Source organism: Cuculus canorus, chromosome Z (assembly GCF_017976375.1).
Source record: "Cuculus canorus isolate bCucCan1 chromosome Z, bCucCan1.pri, whole genome shotgun sequence".
NCBI classification, from domain to species: domain Eukaryota; kingdom Metazoa; phylum Chordata; class Aves; order Cuculiformes; family Cuculidae; genus Cuculus; species Cuculus canorus.
Genome location: NC_071441.1, coordinates 34914407 through 34935132, shown reverse-complemented (window position 1 = coordinate 34935132; position 20726 = coordinate 34914407). Strand labels below are relative to the sequence as shown.

Sequence of the window (20726 nt, the reverse complement as noted above, 5' to 3'; positions counted from 1 at the left end):
TTCATGCCATTGACCACTACTCTATGAATATGACTATCCAACCAGTTTCCCATCCACTGAACCGTCCACCCATCACAGAATCACAGAATCACAGAATCACAAGGTTGGAAAGGACCCATTGGATCATCGAGTCCAACCATTCCTAACACTCCCTAAACCATGTCCCTAAGTACTTCATCCACCCGTTCCTTAAACACCTCCAGGGAAGGCGACTCGACCACCTCCCTGGGCAGCCTGTTCCAGTGCCCGATGACTCTTTCTGTGAAGAATTTTTTTTCTGATATCCAACCTGAACCTCCCCTGACGGAGCTTCAGGCCATTCCCTCTAGTCCTGTCCCCTGTCACTTGGGAGAAGAGCCCAGCTCCCTCCTCTCCACAACCTCCTTTCAGGTAGTTGTAGAGAGTAATAAGGTCTCCCCTCAGCCTCCTCTTCTCCAGGCTAAACAACCCCAGCTCTCTCAGCCGCTCCTCATAAGTCTTGTTCTCCAGCCCCCTCACCAGCTTTGTTGCTCTTCTCTGGACACGCTCCAGAGCCTCAACATCCTTCTTGTGGTGAGGGGCCCAGAACTGAACACAGTACTCGAGATGCGGTCTCACCAGTGCTGAGTACAGAGGGAGAATAACCTCCCTGGACCTGCTGGCGACCCCATTTCTGATACAAGCCAAGATGCCGTTGGCCTTCTTGGCCACCTGGGCACACTGCTGGCTCATGTTCAGTCGGCTGTCAACAAGCACCCCCAGGTCCTTCTCTTCTGTGCAGCTCTCCAGCCATTCTTCCCCCAGTCTGTAGCGCTGCATAGGGTTGTTGTGCCCCAAGTGCAGGACCCGGCATTTGGCCTTGTTAAACCTCATCCCATTGGTCTCGGCCCAGCAGTCCAGCCTGTTCAGATCCCTTTGCAGAGCCTCCCTACCCTCCAGCAGGTCGACACTTCCTCCCAGCTTAGTGTCATCTGCAAACTTGCTAAGGGTGCACTCGATGCCTTCATCCAGGTCATTGATAAAGACATTGAACAGAGCTGGACCCAGTACTGAGCCCTGGGGAACTCCACTTGTGACTGGCCTCCAGCTGGAGTTAACTCCATTTACCACCACTCTCTGGGCCCGGCCATCCAACCAGTTTTCAACCCAGGAGAGTGTGCGCCTGTCCAGGCCAGAGGCTGACAGTTTCTGAAGCAGAATGCTGTGAGAAACTGTGTCAAAGGCTTTACTGAAGTCCAGATAGATCACATCCATGATCTTTAGGGCTACTCTAAATCTAATCTCAGCCTAGCTTCTATTTATGTTTGTGATCACCCTAACACAGGTGCAAGACCTTTACTTGGCCTTGCTGAACTTCATGAGGTTAGCACAGACTCATCTCTCAAGCCTGTCAGGATCCCTCTGGATGGCAACCCTTCCCTCCAGCACGCTGACTGCAGCACACAGCTGGAGCACATCAATAACTTCCTTGCTTTCCATGTGTCTCAAGAGAGTTTCCAGGAGGATCTGCTCCATGATCTTGTTGGGTACAGAGGTGAGACCCATCAGCCTGCAGTTCCCCTGGTCTTCTTTTTTCCCTTTCTTAAAAATAGGGGTTATTTTCTCCTTTTCCAGCCAGTGGAAACTTCATTGAACTGCCATGACATCTCAAATATGACAGATAATGGCTTAGCAACTTCATCTGCCAGTTCCCTCAGGACCTGCTGATGCATCTCATCAGGTCTCATGGACTTGTGCACCTTCAGGTTCCTTAGATGGTCTCACACCTGACCTTCTCCTGTAGTGGGCAGTTCTTCATTCTCCCAGACCCTGCCTTTGCCTTCTGCACTTTGGTGGTATGGCTTGAGCCCTTGCCAGTGAAAACTAGGGCAAAAATATCTCTGAATATCCCAACTATCTTCGTATCCTGGGTAACGAGGCCTGTCATTTCCTTTCAGAGAGGGCCTACGTTTTCCCAAGTCTTCCTTTTATCACCTGAGTACCTATAGAAGATTTCCTTGTTGTCCTTGGAAGTCCTTGGCACATCTCTGTTTCCCCCAGTCTGCTTACGTGACCAGTGGTCTGTACTGCCACCTATGGCATGATAAGCAGGGAAGTCCAAGAGAGCATGGCCATTACCTTTAATAAGACATAGTTTCTGCTCTTGCAGCCATACTCAGTAACATATATTTGATGGAGAAAAAGAAGTCTTTAAACATGACTCTTGGGACATTGTGCTGTCTCATTACAGCTCTCATTTTTTTGGTCTATTTTCAGCATTAATTGCAACAGCCCTAAGAATTATTTTCGTGCCTTATGTTAAACATATACTTACCAGTCTTAGCAGATCTGGGCTTGTGCACAAAAGAATATAGCGAAGAGTATATATCATACACAAAAAGTAATCTCTTTCTTCCATGTTCTTCTTTTTGTAAAGTGAGACCTACATATGATTTTGGCAGTACCGTAAGATTAACTCTCTTGAAAGAGTTTTCCACCATATCTTTCAGCATTATGTTATTTCTGATATGTCAACTTTTTTCCTGTTCAGCATGAACTGAAAATCTCAATTATGTTACCTAACAGGAGTTTTATGCAACCTGGACATCCATAGGTCTGAAATGTAAGATGTGTTAACAACTGTCAGCCCTTAGAAAAGATATATTTTGAAGTGCTATTGTTCAAATCCCTCCCCTCACCTTCTTTTTTCTTTAAAATATGATAGGTGAAAGTCAAGACAAAGAGGAGATCAAAGCCAGAGACCAAGAGCAAGCCAGTTTTACACTGTTTTTTTTAACCTGATTTTCATTGCTAACTGGAACTTGAATTGCAATAAAGTGAATTAGCCTAGTTTCTCTCTGCTATTTTCTATTCTAATGGAAAATCAGCTTTCAAAGTGGATGATTTTCAAATTACTTCTAGATTTATCAGAAATCCAACATTATGATAGTCAAGATCCAAGCCAAAGAACTGATGATGCATCATCTCTCCCTGACTTCAGAAAAACCAACACAGGTATGGCAGTAGCTTGTTGGATTCCATTCCTGAAACAGCGGACTTAATTGCTAAATCTCTTTTCCTTGAACCTTTCCTGTGACATTGCTTTATTTTCAAATAAATATTCAAAAACATTATTTTTAAAATCCCTTTACAAAGTGCTGAAAGCACACCCCTTGCCAGAACAGCATTGTAGTTGACAGTGTTATGTGAGGGAGAAGTTCAGTTTGTTTAATATGGTTTCTAAAATACTAAGAAATATTGGCCAAGTTTGCAAGTATGTACTCATTTAGTTGCCTGCTCAGCCTCTGTGAGAGTATAGAGGTATGCACATGCATGCATGTACAGCAAGAATCTAAACAAATGAAAATTTAAAGTACGTATAATTAAGTTCAAGGTTAAGTTTAAAATTTTTATGGTGCTAGCAGGATTTCTGTGAAAAGCCCTTGAAGAATGAGGTCTAGTATTTCTTCAGAATAAGGTAAACTAAGGACTTTCCTAGGAAAATATCACATCTTGATTATTTTGACATGACATTGCAGTGTTTAGCAGAAATATGAAATCTTGTCTTGCAATGCAGTATTCATGGAAAGTTCACTCAGAGAAAAATACTAGGTGAAAGTATATGTAGAAGAACATACATTGATAATAGTGCCTTGAAAGACTGCAAGTGAAAGCAAAGCAACAAGATAAATGTGAAAGTTCCATTATTACCACATTGCAATATTAACAAATAATACAATAAACCTGGTGTATTAAACCCACATAAAGAAGATGTAAACTGATTTTTATTAAAAAATTACATGTATTTATAAATTATATATTGATTATTTTATAAATATATTTTTCTTTTTTTTTAAATTAAAAAATCAATTAACCTAAAACACATCCTGGACTTGCACAAAACGTCTTCAGGGCTCCAAAAGACTTCTTCCCTCAATGTGGCATGTCTCCCTGTTTTCAGACACTGGCCAGAAGCAGAAGTGCTGGAGCAGCAGAAAGCGGCCTGTGAGGCTGATCTTTCATCCTGGAGAGAGAAGAAGCACTAAACAACTCTGCCTGAAGGCTTGTTTTCATTACCCATGCTGACAAAGCAGTTACCTAAGAAGATGATGATAGGTGCCTTCTTATTGTTGCTGCTTTTTCTGGAGAGGACCAGGTGAAAACTCACTAGCCTTCAAAATGGGAGTTGTTCCACCACCCACCGTGACATCTCACTGTGATTCTGGGCAGCTACTAGCATCATCCACCACCTTCCCTAGAGCTCTATGGAGTTGCTACAGTAGCCCTGCAGTGTTCTGTGCCCTGAGACAAACCCCAAGTATTCTTGGAAGAAGAGCAGAAGTATTTCAGAGCCAGTGCCCAACAGGGAAGTGGCCAGCCTGGCCAGGGGGGGAATGTGGACCTAGCCTTGGCCCCAAGCTCACTGGGCTTCAGACTACCACTGTGGTGTTGCCTGCTCTCAACAAATGCTGCCATACGACAGAGCAAAATCTTTCTCTGATCTCGCCTTCTCCTTTGCTCAGGCATACTCTGATCTGCATCTCAGGCTGGAGGTGGAGCCCTTCCAAAGTGGCAAGATCCCAGCTCTCCATCTCACTCACTCCCAAAGCCCCTCATATATTAGCATGTTTAAAAATGCATGAACAAAGTAGGTATATTAACTTCCACTTATTAAAAGCAGATCGCTGTAAGTATGTACACTGATTTCCAAGGAAAGCCGCAAAGAAAAAAAGAGGTTTTCATGCATGCTATTTTGGCAAATAATTTTCCCAGGGGCATAGGCTAGTGAACAAAACGATTTCAAGAAATTACAGTATGTACCATGAATACTTTTCAATACACACAGAACAATTTAAGGTGATACAATGTCACATTGCCACATTGAAAGAAAAAAATAATCACAGGCTTTTTAAGTTATTCAGAAAAGAATACAATGTTCACTCTGTTAAAGAAGCTATTAAAGAAAAAAAAAGATCCTTAAACCATGCTTTAATAATGCTGTGATTACAAGTTGAGGAGTGTTTATCTGAAAGAATAAGATGAACATATCTTATGGCCTTGATCCAAAACCCTTTGAAGCTTAAGTGTTTTTCCAAATAACTTCAATGGGCTTTGGTTCAAGGCCTCAAGACCATTTGTCACTTTGACATGCGCCTACTCATCTCAGACCAACATCCCACACATAAGTGCTACATCTGCACACAGTATGACTATAGTCAGATAGCCTGTACCAAGCCCAAGAACCCCCACAGCCAGTTAATATTCTGGGAAGCAGAAGATACCTTTTCATGACGCTTTTGTGCTACAACTATCATGAAGCATATTCTATCATCAGGCTGCTAAGCTAGTCTGCAGTATGAAGTCTTTTGTGCCTTATGAACTTCCCCTCACAATATCTGTACGAAGTAACAGCAATTTCATTGTTTACAGGAGAAACAACAACAGAAACCTAAATAACTTACATGGGGTCCCACATGGTGTCAGTGGCAGAGGTGGGCATTCAGCCTAGAATTAATTCCACTCCTCAAACAAACACGTTTAGGAAGAATGCTCAGCCTATGCAGGCACGTAGTTTTGAGTCATCTTAGAGCTGTTCAGAGGACTACCACCTTCAGCAGTTCAGCATCAGCTATCAGTATGAGGCGGCTTCTTGATAAGAGATCCCATTTGCCTCACCTCCCACAGCACTAGGTCAGCAGCTTAATACCTCCAACACATGAGTCATCCAAAGGATGACTCGCGCCATTCCCTGCTGTGTCTTTTGCCGGGTGTCCCAGAGCCAGGAGGACACCTGAGTTTCGAGCACTGCATTTGTTTTGGAACTGAATTCTGCATTGGTTTGGGTGGATTATTTTTATGTGGGGAAGCTCTTTCCACCAAAGCAGTCTTAACAGACACCAACAGCAGAGGACTGTTAAGAGCTGAACTCCTTAAATCAAATATTTGGGTAACAGAATGGGTAAAGAAATTACAAAAATATTCACTAATTGTAAGCAAAGTCATTGCAAAATCCTGATAAAGAGCCAGAATTTATGTTTTACAGGATGCAAAATTGCAGGTCACAGCAAAGTCAGTAGCGAACTTGCACTGAAAACAGAAGACTTTCATTCCATACGCCCTTTTGTTTGGGAGAGCTTGGGTTTGCAAGTTAGTGAACAACAAAATCGGCACAGTTTTAACTCTGCATGCTCTTCAACATGTCAAGACTGAGCTCATTTATAAACATACCTATTTATAAATATATTCATTTTGTCTTTTAGTCTGCCTTTAGAAAACAGTATTCCAAGTAGGGGAAATGCATTAGTGAATGCTGTGGTTGTCCTCTGAGAAATACTTAGTGGAGGGCAAAGGTGAGGGATATATTAAAGGAATGAGGAACAGAGGAAGAAAAGACAGCATGAAATACCTTTACTTCATAAAGAAACAAATTCTTTATTCCCAGTTCTCTCGGTGCTAATAATTTGAAATGCTTCCTAGGTTATTTTTACCTAAATGATCACCTAACTGAGTTGGGAACAAGAAGTTACACTGAGGAGACAAGCATTTGGTGTGGAAACAAGATAGTGGGAAAAACTGGAACACAACATCCTCTTCTTGGTTTGAAAAGCAGATGGCTACGAGATCTTTCATCAGATATTTCTCCTAATGTTTCAGGTTACATCTCAGATATATATTTAATTTAAATCTGATATGAAAGTAATTAAATGGTAAACCACATCAAGTTATGAAAAAATGTATTTGTAAGATTGACAACAGAGCAAGACAAAGATCTTTACCATAGCTATAAAACCTCAGACTACGTTTGGGAATAATCATCCTCAGCTGAAATCATATTACATCTAAATTAAATCAATGCTATGCCCCTGAAATGTTTCTGGTTTTAAATGACTTAGAGAGAGTCCATAAGTGGTCAATTACTTTAGTTTGCTGCCTGTTTTCCTACCCACCATCCCATCTGTTAATTACAATGCCTTTTGTGGTTCTGAAAGGAATTTCTTTCATTTGTTAACAGTGGTGCATATCAAATAGTTATCTCTAAAGTAGACCAAGAGCTGGATTTCTTCATAAGATTGTTGAAACTGATTTGTTATGAATGAAAATTACAACACCTCCCAGTACCTCCAGTGACTACTTAACTAGTTTGAGAACAAATGTGCAAGAAATATATGTAGAGGGCGGTTGCTACACAAAATATTTCTTCGGTGACAAATATAACATACGCTGCAACAAATGTACTTTTTGTAAATCTCCACAATGACAAACATTCAGTTAAATTAACGTGGCAATTTTAATGTTTTTCCACCTAATTCAATCACTTTTAGAGTCAACAAAAGAATCCACTAAACGGATGGGTTATTTCCAGTTTTAGAATAGGTCTTAAAAAGGACAGTTAAACCATCAGGTACACTGTAATTGAGATAAAGTAAAGTTCCTCTTTTAGATCAATAAAAATGAGAAGTAGCTACATCGGATTTTGTGTTCCATCAGCATTGTATTATTTTAAATTCTGACCCTCCTCGAGATTTACAGCCCTGTGAACCCCATACTACTTCCAGCTCCCACCATAACCTCAGTTATATTACTTCCTCCTGCTTGTGCAATCTTACAGTATTTAGCTAAGGTTTAGAGACATGTTTTTTTCATTTAAAGCAACTGGACAGGGCTTTTCTGGGCAAGAGCACTGAGATTCTCAGTGTAGGTGTCGTAAGGAGAGCAAGAGCTTAACTGTTACAGTGACACCCCCAGCCCTGCAAGCCTTACAAGGGAGCAGAGCTCCGCGGGTGCTGGGGTGCTGGGGTGCTGGTTAGGGGATTCCTTATTCTAGGCTTGCCCTGTTAGCCCCCAGCAGTGAGAGTGGCTGGAAGCAGTGCCAGAGGGAAGTACTTCTCTTCCTGCTAGGAGGAACTGGGTTGGAATTCAGAGCTGCAAAGAACCTCACACAGCCCTGTACCACCTGCATATTGGAGAGAGGGCGATGGGAAAACCACCTCATAATGGACTGCAATTATTTGAATATGCATTGCCTCTTGCTGTTTTGTGCCTGTATGCGCACATGTGTAATTATATGTGTATGTGTGCATGTACATGTGATTATGCATGTGCACACACACCTTTCATTTGACTCTGGACACAGAGCTATTGTCTTATATTCCAGGGTACATTTTCTTCCAAAAAACCAGGCATGCACACACTCACCCACCCAAGGGCTGTCTTCTGCTTGAGGTTACAAAGCAAGCTGGGTGTCCCAGCCTTCTGCAGTGGGTACCCAGTGCTAGGAGCCCCCACCAAGGAGCAGTAACAACTATGGAGTATGGATGCTACAACTCTTCAACATCAAACACAGGGTAAGACAGGAATACTGGGTGCAAAAATGGATTTACAGCATTTCTCTAGGAAGGAAATGCTGTCAAAACAATTCTCCTATATTTTATGACAGTAGATACAATATATTTTGGTCTAGGGAAAGTTCTGCCTCACCAGGATATTATGGGCTTAGTTTATTTTGCCGGCTGAGCACATTTACTTTTGCTTGATACTCCCCAGACTGGTCAGACCTCGTATTGCTGATTGAAGGAGCCAACAATTTGTCATATCTGCCAGCTGGGCAAAATGGAAAGATTTCACTTTTGAAAAAATGGAAGAAAATTCAGTTTTCTGATGACAGAACTAAACCTTGTTCACTAAGCCATGTTATTGTTCAAGCTGTATGCCACTAATCTAATATCCTTTTCCCAGTGTCTGAGAAAATCCCCAAAACTTGATTCCTGCCATTCAACTAGTATCATGTAGATTTATTTATAGAACCGTACTGTATGTTCCTCACAATATACATTTAGTCCCTTTCCTCAAATAGACGATGGTTTTGCTAGTGGATTTTCCTTTCATATTTTGGGTAAATGAAATACTGGTTTTGAGAACAGTTCGCAGTAGAGTTTGCCTGTCTAGAAATAAAGTTACTGTCTACACAAAGTCAAACTGACTTAAAAACAGCAAAGCAGGGCTTTATTTGAAGATACAACTGTGCTTGTAGATGGGTTTTTCACACTTACACCTTAAGGTCTGATGTCTTTCAAGAACACTCCAACTGAGCAAGAGTCCCTGAACCCTCTCACAGAAAGCATTAGACCTATTCCCTTCATTCCCATATATCTAAACTGAGATAATATCTCTGAACACAAAAGCAAGTGACATCTAGTGAACTCCTTAGATAATAAGTGAGAAACAAATTCAAATTCATATCACTTACTCATAAAAGTTTGAGGTACTGTTACTGTGAAGTATTTTTGCTTTGACTTCCTATGATGTTCACAGAAATAGCAAATACAAGAAGCCAAGGATTCATATCTCCACAGGGAGCATGTCCTGGATCACCCTTTAGGGAAATTATTAAATTAATCAGAGAGTAGTGACATTTAGATGCAGGTGAAGGAATGAAGCTGCCTATCATAGTCTGTAATAACGTCTATTTGTACTTATCACTTTGTGCCATTGGTGAACCCTCTCTTCTTACACAGACATTTATACTATCTTCCCAGATGAAAACACACTCCAAAACCCCATATCTCGGACAGTATCAGAATGGGATTCAGATTGGTGTCCTTGACAGGCTGCAGTAGTATGGTGGAGAAGGTGTGCATACCTACAATTACTTTGTTTCCTTACTCAGACTACAAACTATCCCAACCAGTCTGCTCTGTGATTGGAGATCCATTGCCCATCTGTTCCATATGCTTTGCAAACACGGACCCACACTTGTTTTCAGGCATAGGCAGATGCCCACTTGACCAAGGCACTGCTGGATCCCGCAGGCCTTTCATTCTTTATGCTCTAGGATACAATGACTCCTAAGAATGGGCTGGGCTGATGTCCAATCCTGCCAGGGACCAATCCAGCACGGGGGTGCTTTGCCCTGCCTGAAGTAAATCCCAGGAGCACTTTTATGCTCTGTACATGTAGGATGCACATAAGAGAGGGGCTGACATCACCAGGGCTCCTTTCAACTCTTTCTCCAACAGCTCTTTCTTCACAACAGTGTGAGCCAAGATCAGACACCAGGTATATCAGAGCGCTGGGCTTGGGTGAGGACAACTGAACCAGTTAGGATGCACAGAGGGAGGGCATGCACTAGGTCCAATGTCATATACCATTGAAGATGAGAAAGAGGCAGTCTGTACAGAGTCTAATGCCTCATCAGAGGGCTGCTGTGGACACCACCGATGCTCTCTCCACTTCTCCCATGCTCAGTCCCCATCTTCTCAGGGAGATCATATTGGCTGAAGCAGAGTAGAGAACTAGCAAGACATAAAACTTTTGAAATATCCTACAGTCTTCTCAAAACCACCTTGCCCTCTCCTTGCCATCCAGCCACATATTTTTTTGCCAGGAATAAGTTCTTCTGCCAACAGGATAAACTCCAGCTTTGCCATCCCTGGCAAGAAGTAGTAACTTTGCATGTCCTAGTGAGCTGCATTGTATGGGCTTTGCTAGGCCCCAGCCCCAACCCTTCCCTCCCCTATTCACACCTTACCCTCTTGTCCCATCCACTTACCATGGCATCTGTTTCCCACTCTTCCTTGGCCATGCTTCCGCATCTTGAGGAGTAAAGAGAGGCCCTGACTCTATTTCCAGCAGCAGACATCATGGAAGGGAGTAGCTTGCGGAGTTGCAGAGCAAGAAGTCATTGCCTATCCATATGATCTACAGCAGCCAGGAATATGCTGGTAGCAGTAACTAGTGCAGAGGATACGTTTGCCTGACATCCTGACTCTGATTGTGGCAGCTCAGGGAAGCATACCCCCATCAATGGAGAGGAGAAAAACCCTCTGTGATACTATACACATCACCAAGGCTGACTATACACATCACCAAGGCTGGCCTAGAGAATCATATACTGCTCCTGTACTGTCACTTTGAGAGCCCATCCACCTCTTAGTGGAGATGGGAAAGTTAGTATAGGAGTTTGTCCTTATTTTTAGTGACTATAGTGATTCATAGGCTTGAATTTATGAGGCTTAAAGAAGGGAGTTGGCAGTTTCTCAGACTGCACTCAAAGCACCCAAATTATAGTCCTCTTTGATGGTCACAAATGGGCTGAATTTCAGATAGTGCTGCAGAGAAGCTCCCATTGACTGCCACTTGTTCATTTATTCTACCTATTCTCTTACCTGTGGTGTAACTGGACAACTCATTCCTCATTTTTCAGGCAGTAAGTTAGCAAAAGAAGCCAATGCAGTTGATTAATGAAGTTCATTATTCTGAGAATACGATACCTAGTTGAAACAAAGAACTTAAATAAACAGATTTTTTTATTTTATTTATACTTTATTTAGTAATAGCACCCAAAGCTGCATTATATTAACAAAACTAATAACGCTTTCATATTTTATTCTTACCAGTGCATTTCCAAATCCAGGCGAAATGCTGAAAATAAGTAATGCTGCCATACCATGAACACAGGGTGTAGATCACAATGATACAAAACTTACAAGCAAACCCCAATGTAATAAAATAAAAACTTGCAGTTTAGGTATGAAACTTTCAACTTAAGGAACTGTGACCATTTCCATTTCCACAAAGTACTATAACAAAACAGCAGCTGTAGGAACTATAAAGATAACATACTTAGTTATACTTTTCGCATCAATTTATTGAATATTCCATGTTGGATGTACAACTTACAGCTATAGTGTGTGTTGGCTACAATGCTACAATGAGAATGTGTATTGCTTCTATTACAGAAAGGGTCATGAAATGTATGGACCTGTCTGCATGTCTAACAAAATGAAACAGCATACAATAAAACTGCACCACATGTGAATATTGTAAATGGTTTAAGTTATAAAGTCATTCATTCAAAAATCCAAATATTCCAATGCAAAAAAAAAAAAAAGTATATAAAATGTAGTAAAACATAAATTACATTTAAAGGTTTGTACATGATTCATCCTGCAAATAGAAGCACAAAACCAGCACTTTGTACAGAATTGCTTATTTTGGTCTTCTAAAGTTCAAAGATTCATTTTTGGTAAAAAGGCAGGAAAAAAAATGGTTTCACATGCAATCCAGCAGTAATTGCAGTAAATCAAGTAAGTCTATAACCCCGTACAAACCTCAACACTTCTGCAGTGCAGGAACATACACGTGGAGCCCTTTCCTATACTTGATAACCAATATGCAATTAAAGTTGGATTGTTAAGTTAGTGCACACCTACAATATCCCCTACAATATCCCCATTTTTGGTTAACAGTGTATTAAGGCTGCATGCTGCTGAAAATACACAGCAGAGAAGGAATACTTTCATCCACAAATGCAGTCAGACGATTTCATTTGGAAGCTTTGTCACTGTCATTCATTGCGAATGATGAAAGAAAGCCATCCTCTCTCTTCTCGAGTTATTCCACAGGATGTTGTGGATGTTATGTGGGTTCACAATCATTTGGATAAATTCATGGTGGAAAATTCCATCGAGGGCTATTAAACAGAAAAAAACTCCACTTCCGGTTTGGAAGTCCCTATGCCACAAATTGCCGGAGGCTGGGGAAATACCCTGGGGAAATTCTACAAAGAAAATTGCTCTTGCAGTCTTCCCTGGGCAGAAATTACCAATGACACACACTACTGGGCTGGACAGACCCATGGTCTGACTCAGCACAGCAAATTTTATGTTCAGTTTCCGTATTTTTCTGGTTATTGTAATACATACATGGATCAGTATTCTCAGTTCATTATTTTTTCAAACTCAAAAAGCAAACAACAGTCTCGTGTCCATTATTTCAAAGAGATAAATACTATAAACTAAGCTGTCCATCACGTCCAGGGCACTTCTTTATGCTCAGAGCAATTCTGCAACCATAGTTGGATTCCTTTTTGTGTTATTGGTTTAAGCATAATTCACTAACATTAGAATCACATATCATGATATACATGATGTGCAGTGTTACTCCGCAATTCGTTGCACAGCAACAGTACATAACTGAAAAGCAGCTTCCCTCAAGAACTGTAGGACAATAAAAGAGATCAAACCAAACAATTCTATACCATCATATTTGCAAAATCTGATGGTGGCAATGGTCAATAAACCTGGTATATTATTACTGCTGCACTTTACGTGGGTCTAGGTTTTCGTTTTGTTTCTTTCAGTCAGAACAAAATCGCTGCTATTAAGACTAATGATCTACATGCAGGGAAGTAATGTGAAATTCTTAGTAATGAGGCCAAATTCCTCAGGCTTCTGATTGAATTTCTGCCTCGTCCATTTGAAGTGTGTCATTATCACCCAGCAATTCTGTTTCAGGCACAGAGCCCTCCTCTTCCTCCTCCTCCTGGACAGGATTCTGGGCAATGTCTTCTGTTCCATTATGTGTGTCATCTGTGCCTTCTGAGAGCAGTGCAGCCCTGTCGGCCACCGACGCATTGGAAGGCGCTGTCGTTACGTAGCCTGTGCTGGTGGATCCACTCCCACTGTGGTGGGAGCCTGGTTTGGGAATGATCTGGGGAGGCATTTGTTGAGGAGCCATTTGCATTGGAATTTGGACAGGGTAAAAATTTGGCAAGTAAGCTCCATAGGCAGGCATTGGCTGGTAACCATTGACTGGAATGTAGAGCTGAGGAGGTGGGACCATCGGTCTCATCTGCCCTTTCATTTGTATGAACTGTGGTTGAGGGAAAGCTGGAGTTTTCTGCTTTGGTCCAATGTACCTAGCATTGCTGACATTGCTAACAGGGCTTGTGCTGAGAGAACTTGTCTGTGTAGTGTTGCTTGCCCCAGAGGTTTGCGCTGAGCTGTTGTAATTAGAAAGGTTTCCCCATGTTCTTAGTCTGTTATGTATATCTTTAAATCTTGGCCTTCTGTTGGGAAATTCATTCCAACATTCCAACATCAAAGTGTATATCCATGTGGGGCAGTCGTCAGGACATGGCAAAACCTGTCGGTTCCTGATCATCTCAATGACATCTTGGTTAGAATAACCACAGTAAGGCTGCAGGCCATAGCTGAAAACTTCCCACAACACAACTCCGTAAGACCATATATCCGAATCAATGGAAAACTTGCCATACATAATAGCCTCAGGGGACATCCACCGGATAGGAAGAAGGGAATTTCCCATTAGTTTGTAATAATCAGCAGCGTATACTTCCCTGAAAAGGCCTAAATCGGAAATTTTCACGTTCAGTTTGTCAAACACCAGTATATTTCTTGTGGCTAAGTCCTTGTGGACAACGTGGTGGCTTGAAAGATATTCCATTCCTGCAGCTATCTGAGTTACGATGTGGAAAAAGTCTGCTGGCTCCAGAGTGGATTTTACTGTCTTGTCATCATCAGTGCTGCCAACATCTGAATGGGGAGATCTCATCACCAAGAACTCATGGAGATCACTGTGGGAACAGTAACTAAAAATCATGCTTATGGGTTGTTCCTTTGTCACTATTCCCAGCAAACAAACAATATTTGGGTGCTGTAATCGTGACCTCATCATGGCCTCGTGTTTGAATTCTTCCCGAAGAGCCAGTTCTGCTTTGTCTTTAAGTGTCTTGATAGCAACAGCTTGTGTCTGTTCACCTGGTGCCGTACCAAAAAGATGTCCCTTGTAAACTTTGCCAAATCTCTCTTCTCCTAGTTCTTCCATAAAACGCACTGTGGACAGATTGATTTCTTTAAGTTTAGCCTGAAATGAAGTAAAAAAAGTAAATCAGTAAAAAATCACAGTGTTTTCTAAATGGCAGAATCTCTGATTAAAGAAAAGTTCCCCATGGTTAAATGCTCCAAATGGAAGATAAACTGGACCAAAATGACTTACTAGCTTTTTGTATCTTCATATCAGTATACTGATTTTACTGCTAACCTTGAAATGAGATATACTGTTATCAGAAGTGTAAATTGAATTATCGTCCAGATGATGCATATAATTACTTTTACAAAGAAGAGACCACATTTCTTGCATGCTAAATGAATAATCATTCAGAGTGAATCTGGCAAATGATAATGTCTATTAACTACAGCTGCACTTGCCTTACAGATCTGCCCAGGGGTGTCCACTGGAGATCTGTCAAAAATCTGTGGGCAGTGGCTGAGGAGGTGGCAGCCTTGGGGTGCACAGAAACATCCTTTACTGTAGGAGGAACAAAACCCTCTCTCTCTCACATCTGCGATAGCAGATATGGCTTTTCTCCTCCAGAAATGGCCCCTGCCTATGGCTAGCAGTCCATAGTACCCCCACTGAGAAACCTTGTGCTAGCTCTGATGAAGACAGGGTGGAAGAGGAGCAGAAGGAAGAAGGAATTTCTCTCTGGTACATGAAGGAAAAAGTGGCAAACTCAAAAATGAGAAATTCCCAGAGCCTTCCTCTTGATGTTGGCAGGGAAAGCAAGGAAGTAATGGTGATCTAATAGTCCTGATCAGTACGGGCTGGAGGCGTCCCTGATCAAGCTAAAGGCAGGTGGTACAGCTTCACACACAGAACAAAACAGCAGGAGGGAGCAGGGCAGGTGGGAAAGGGCTTTACCAGGTGGTTTGGGAACAAGCTGTGATTTCAGTGGCAAACAGGCTGTGGACTGAAACAGGCAGTTTCCAGCACAGCCCAGATTCAGCTGTTAAACCACTGTATTAACAAACAAAATCAATGTAATTTGTTGCAGTTGGTAATATCCCACAAATATTCTACCATTTCCTGAAGAGATGTTGCCAATTGTCCCAAATTGAGCACTGTTTTTCAGAGCTGGAATTTTGTAAATGCTGTGAATAAAAATTCAGCATTAACTTTGAAAAGGATTTTAGCATGGAGATCAGTTAATTGACCCAGAAAATTGCATGCAGAAGCTGAAGCTCATAGACACAAGTTCAAAGCCATTTTCGTTTCACTGTCCTTTGTGATACACAGCCTTAGAAATATGTTACACCCCAGCTCGGCTCCCTGCCCAGTGGTGGTTCAGAATACCAGAGGACTGAGTTGAAAAATTAGGTAAGAAACCCCACCATACATTCTGCTTTAATGAAGCAAACCGGTTGTGTCATTACCAGGAGCAAAAATGAGCTGCAAGCTGAAGACTGAATCAGAAATAACATTTCCAGTGTCTGAGACAACAGGCGGAATGGGGATTGACAGGTAAGGGCAAATGTTATGAAATACTTTGTCCTGAAAGTTGTTGTTTGAGGCTAGGATTTCTAGACACAGATAGTAAGTGTAAGACCAGATTTTCACTGATGTAGATGGCCAGCACAGTATGAAAATTAGGTCTCTTCCAACATGGCTCAATTCGAACACTGGCAATATGAGACTCTGAAAACCACGACAATTTGGATATACGTGGCCTAAGCAAATTCTGGAAAAAATACCTGTTTGTGTTGATTTATGAGTGGCATTTCCATGTCCTGGCTGGGAGATGCCATCAGCTGGCGGCGCTGTGGTGTAGCAGCAGATGCCTTCTGCTTGTTTCTGCACATACAAACTAGGAAGAAAAGGCAGGCAATAACCAGAGGGATGGCTATGCTGGGAACCAGGATGTAGAGGATTCCCATTTTACTGTTGTCATGCGGACCTGTCAGGCACAGAAATTTTCATTGTTTACAATAAATATTTTTACTGCACTTCATAGTAAAACAAAAAACAAACAAAGAAACAATAGTATGATTATGAATACTACATTTTAAACAAAAAGTTAACTCTCACAGCTTGAGAACAGAAGTCACATTACAATCTCCTCCTTCCCCGTAATTTCCCATTAAATATTTCAAAGGACTTTGAACAGACATAGCAACTAGCAGCATGAAGATAAACTACAAGCCTCACATTTAATGTGTTGACTCTAACAGTATGTGATTTATTTCACTTTAATTTTGAGGCTTCTGGTTGTGGAAACTGCAGAACACAGACCAGAGTGGAACTGTATCTTGTTCAGGGGGATAAGAAATACCTGAGTACTCTTCATCACAGTATATATAAAGCAGTGAACTCAATGTGATAAACCTCAGCAGATAAACAAAATTGCAGTCTGGCCTTCTCACTCAACTTCAGCCATTTCATCAGAACTTTGCACATTTCTTTCCTCCACTGGTAAATAAAATAAATCTCACTTCTCACTGGCAAATATATTATTTGTTTTATATTTAATATAAGCGCTTTTATGTTACAGTGAGACTGACATGAAAAAGCCATCAATAATAATAATATCTGTTTTGGAACCTTCCGAAACTTGTTTTTTCTTGACACTTATTGATTCTAGGATACATAGTGATGTCCCAAATATTCATTGGAACTGCCTGGAATGTTTTCTGCAATCAGTGGTTTTGCTATTTGTGGCTACTGCTTTCACCACAACCACATCCCAGTGTTATCTTTACACCATGTTACATGCAATGTAGAAATTTATTACAAATGTCAAATCATGTTACTGTAAAAAATGAGGTAAGTAAGAAATTTCAGATCAGTTTTGAGCACTCTTAAATATCCAAATAATCTGTAACAAAACCACTTTTATGGCTTCCTTGATGCATCTGTTGCTGCAGAAAACATGCCTTCTTAATGAAGCACAATACTAAGTTTCTTTGTCACGTCTGAAGATTATTACCACTGTAACAGCTCTAGAATGAAGGGTGTACCAACAGAAGGAAGTGAGTGGGACAGTATTAAGCTCTGAGAGCTGTGTTTTCACTTGAGTAGTGCAGTGCCACTAGCAGATAGTGTAGGATATTTCTGATAAAATCATCTGTTTTATGACATCTCTGCTTCTGCACTTCAGATGACTTCCTTCCAACCAAGTATGGTGCTGTACCTCCCTCTACAGGATCCGAAAATCCTTGCTGCCTGCAAAATGCCATACAGGCTGAAAGCAATATACCACCAAGTACTGTCAGCAAACCAAACACATGTAGGTGAGAAGTACATCAAGTCTGGCATTTGACAAGTTAGAATACAATCTGCAGCGGTATCATTAATTATTATTTCAGATTAAGCACGCAATACAGAACAAAAAAGTGTCACAATATCTCAGCTACAAGCTTTGATCTCCAGAAAATATTAAACACCTACAACACAAAACAACTGTGCTGCATCACAGCAAGCAAAATGTCTGAAAACATAATTCTGTTAAGTGAATTGTACTTGTAAAAATAAGTAACATTCAAAATTACACAAGATTCAGGACAGTAGTATGGGAAAAAAGAAAGAGAATACATACTACAAGAAGGTATGTCACACAGTTCCATGCGTACGTTTTTATTCTTTGTAAAACACCAGGGCCCATCCATCTGACCTCCAGGGTTTCGGCAATATGCATGTCCTCCACCTAGTTCCGGAAACTGTGTGCTTGTCAGATCATGGCTGTGGGGACTCTGAGAGTCCCAGAGTTGGCAAGTGTGGCCAGACTTGGTAATACTGACTGTCCCTCTGTAGTCTGCTCCAGAACCATTATAGCACTGATGATCTGCAACACAGGGTTTGACAAAACATTGCAAATAGCAAAATAATCAAGGGCCAGCAAGACCAAAAGTGTTTTACTGCGCAAAAAGTACTTGAGTTTAGGTACTACAAGAGTGAAATTAAAGATGTGGGCTTTGAAATTTCTGCTCTGCAAGTATCTGTACATTTTGTCCAGGAGCGTCTCAGCTCTGTGCCTATAGATTTATGAGGGGTAGCAGAGTGTTGCAGGCTTCCCTTTCCACCTGCCTGCCCCCACCCTGGCTCCATCCTTGCCTTTTTTTATTTCTTATAATCTTCCTGTCTTCCTCACACTGATAGCTTTCTAGAGAAATTTGTGTGGCATTTTCTAAGGCCTCTTGCCAACCTTTCCTTCTTTGCCTTTTTAGAAAGAAGGAATTCAGGGTTTTCTTCTCTTCACCTATATTAATTTTATATCTGCCCAATTCTTTATTCTGTTTTTGTTTTGCTGCTATCATCTCTCCATGCGTTTGAGTGTGTCTCCCGTATGTATCACCTGAATGGAATAATGCATTTTTCTGTAAGTCTGCAACATCACCCTCTCCATTTTACAAGTCCCCCCGTGCAGCCCTCGGGAACTCACGCCTCTCAAAGCCCTTTCCCCGCACCTCAGAGTCTTCATGCCGCGTCTGTTCCACCAGAGGGAGCCCTGCTAGCTCCGAGGATGGAGAACAACATGCAAGAATTTATGTTGCTTTTAGTCTCATTCCTTTTTCTTGGTACCTCTTCCCTGGCTATTTATCTCTGCCATCATCACCTCAGTTACTTCTGCTGTTCAGCTACACTGAATTATTGCCTTACAAGCATACAGACAGTCTTTCATGCCCATGGTTATGCCACAAACCCTGCTCCTAACTGCGGGTTCAGATGCTGGATACTCAGAATAATTTTATTAGGCTTCGAATTTTAAAGAACTTTAGCCTCCTAGGCTTCTTTGTTGAACATTTTAGGGGGTGATGATTAATTGCTAGGAAACAGAATAGGCATAAAAATTCTCAGCACATAATTACTGACATGGAACAGTCCTTCCATTCTTCGATGCAAATATAAATTTATGGAAGTGGAGAGCAATGTTTTCACCCATCCTGTGTGGGTGAAGAAAGACACTTACACTCCATGCTCAATTTACAGGATTAATATTCTAGTAGGTTTCCATATAGAACAAACGCACTTTAAAGGTTTAATTTCTGAACAGATTTTTCTCCACTGAAGATTCCACAGCATATCTGAGGCTAACTGATAGGTAAACTGTCAAACAGCTCTATGGGGAAAGGCAAGGATGGAGCCAGGGGTGGGGCAGAGGTCTGGGAAGGGAAGCCTGCAACACTCTGCTGCCCCTCACAAATCTGAGTCAAATAGGTTATGTGAGAATGGAGTTTTATAGCCCAGGGTGGTTGATTTCCAGTACTGAGCAGGATCCTTTGAAATACCTTCCCGTCCTAACTACACCTTACAACAGTGCAGGAATGAGGTCAGTAGTAGCATGATAAAAAGCAGTAGCATCCAGTATAGCAGCACTTTCTTTATACAAATATTTTTTCTCAGACCCAACTTGAGGGAGCAATAAATCCTACTTTTGCCCAGTGATGGAACACCCAAACTTACATCGGCTGAGTCTCTCCACGGGGATCCCAATCCTTATGCAGTTGGCAGCTTCCAGGGTGTCAGGTCTTGGGAGATCCTCACACTTAGGCAACTGTAGCTGCATCAATATGAGGGGGTTTGACCTAGCTATGTTGTACTCCTGCCTACAGAGATCGTTCTCCAAAACTTCACATTCATCCCGGCACAGCTCCCGTGGCTTAGGGTTCCGGGAGCGCTCATCACACAGTGGAAACACAAAGTGGCAGAAGGATGGTATAGCAAACTGTGAACACTGATCAGATAAATGTGTAGAAGTGCCAATCATAGTAAACGCAGCTGGAAAAGAACAAAAATAATACTTAAGTACTAATCCACAACAAGCATGAGAAACAATATAATTTTCATGTCATATGCAGTTTAGAACCTTCATTCATTTCTTGAGGGTTTGTAAGGCTACTAAGTAGCAGGGGAATGAGGTCATTTCTGCTGTAAAGGAGAGCTGACAAATTCAGACAGTAAACCTATCATCTCAGTGTTCCTCTGATGTCTGCACAGAGCTTGTAGGGAATCAGTTCTTAGTAAGTTACCAAGGTGATTAGCATTGAGCCAACTGCTGGCACTTGACTAATATTAACTAGAAAGGATAAAGACCAAAGGCAAGAAACATCTGCCAGGATGCTGACATGCATTTCCAAAGTTCCCGATCAGGTGATATCTGAATGCGGATCACCTAGTTTTTTCCTCCTGTA

The 20726-nt window shown here is 41.5% G+C and overlaps 1 protein-coding gene across 3 annotated transcripts in view; it reads right to left on the bottom strand.

The window, feature by feature from the left end:
- Positions 1–12791: 12791 nt before the first annotated feature.
- Positions 12792–20726, bottom strand: part of ROR2 (receptor tyrosine kinase like orphan receptor 2) — a 138258-nt gene continuing 130323 nt past the window's right edge. For all 3 annotated transcript variants that reach the window (XM_054055344.1, XM_009566354.2, XM_054055345.1), the window contains exons 6-9: positions 19999–20313; positions 18134–18379; positions 16293–16495; positions 12792–14625 (exon numbers count right to left, since the gene is read on the bottom strand). In XM_054055344.1, coding sequence (XP_053911319.1) covers positions 13183–14625; positions 16293–16495; positions 18134–18379; positions 19999–20313 — 2207 coding nt within the window. In that variant the 3' untranslated portion in view covers positions 12792–13182. The remainder of the gene's footprint in view (positions 14626–16292; positions 16496–18133; positions 18380–19998; positions 20314–20726) is intronic.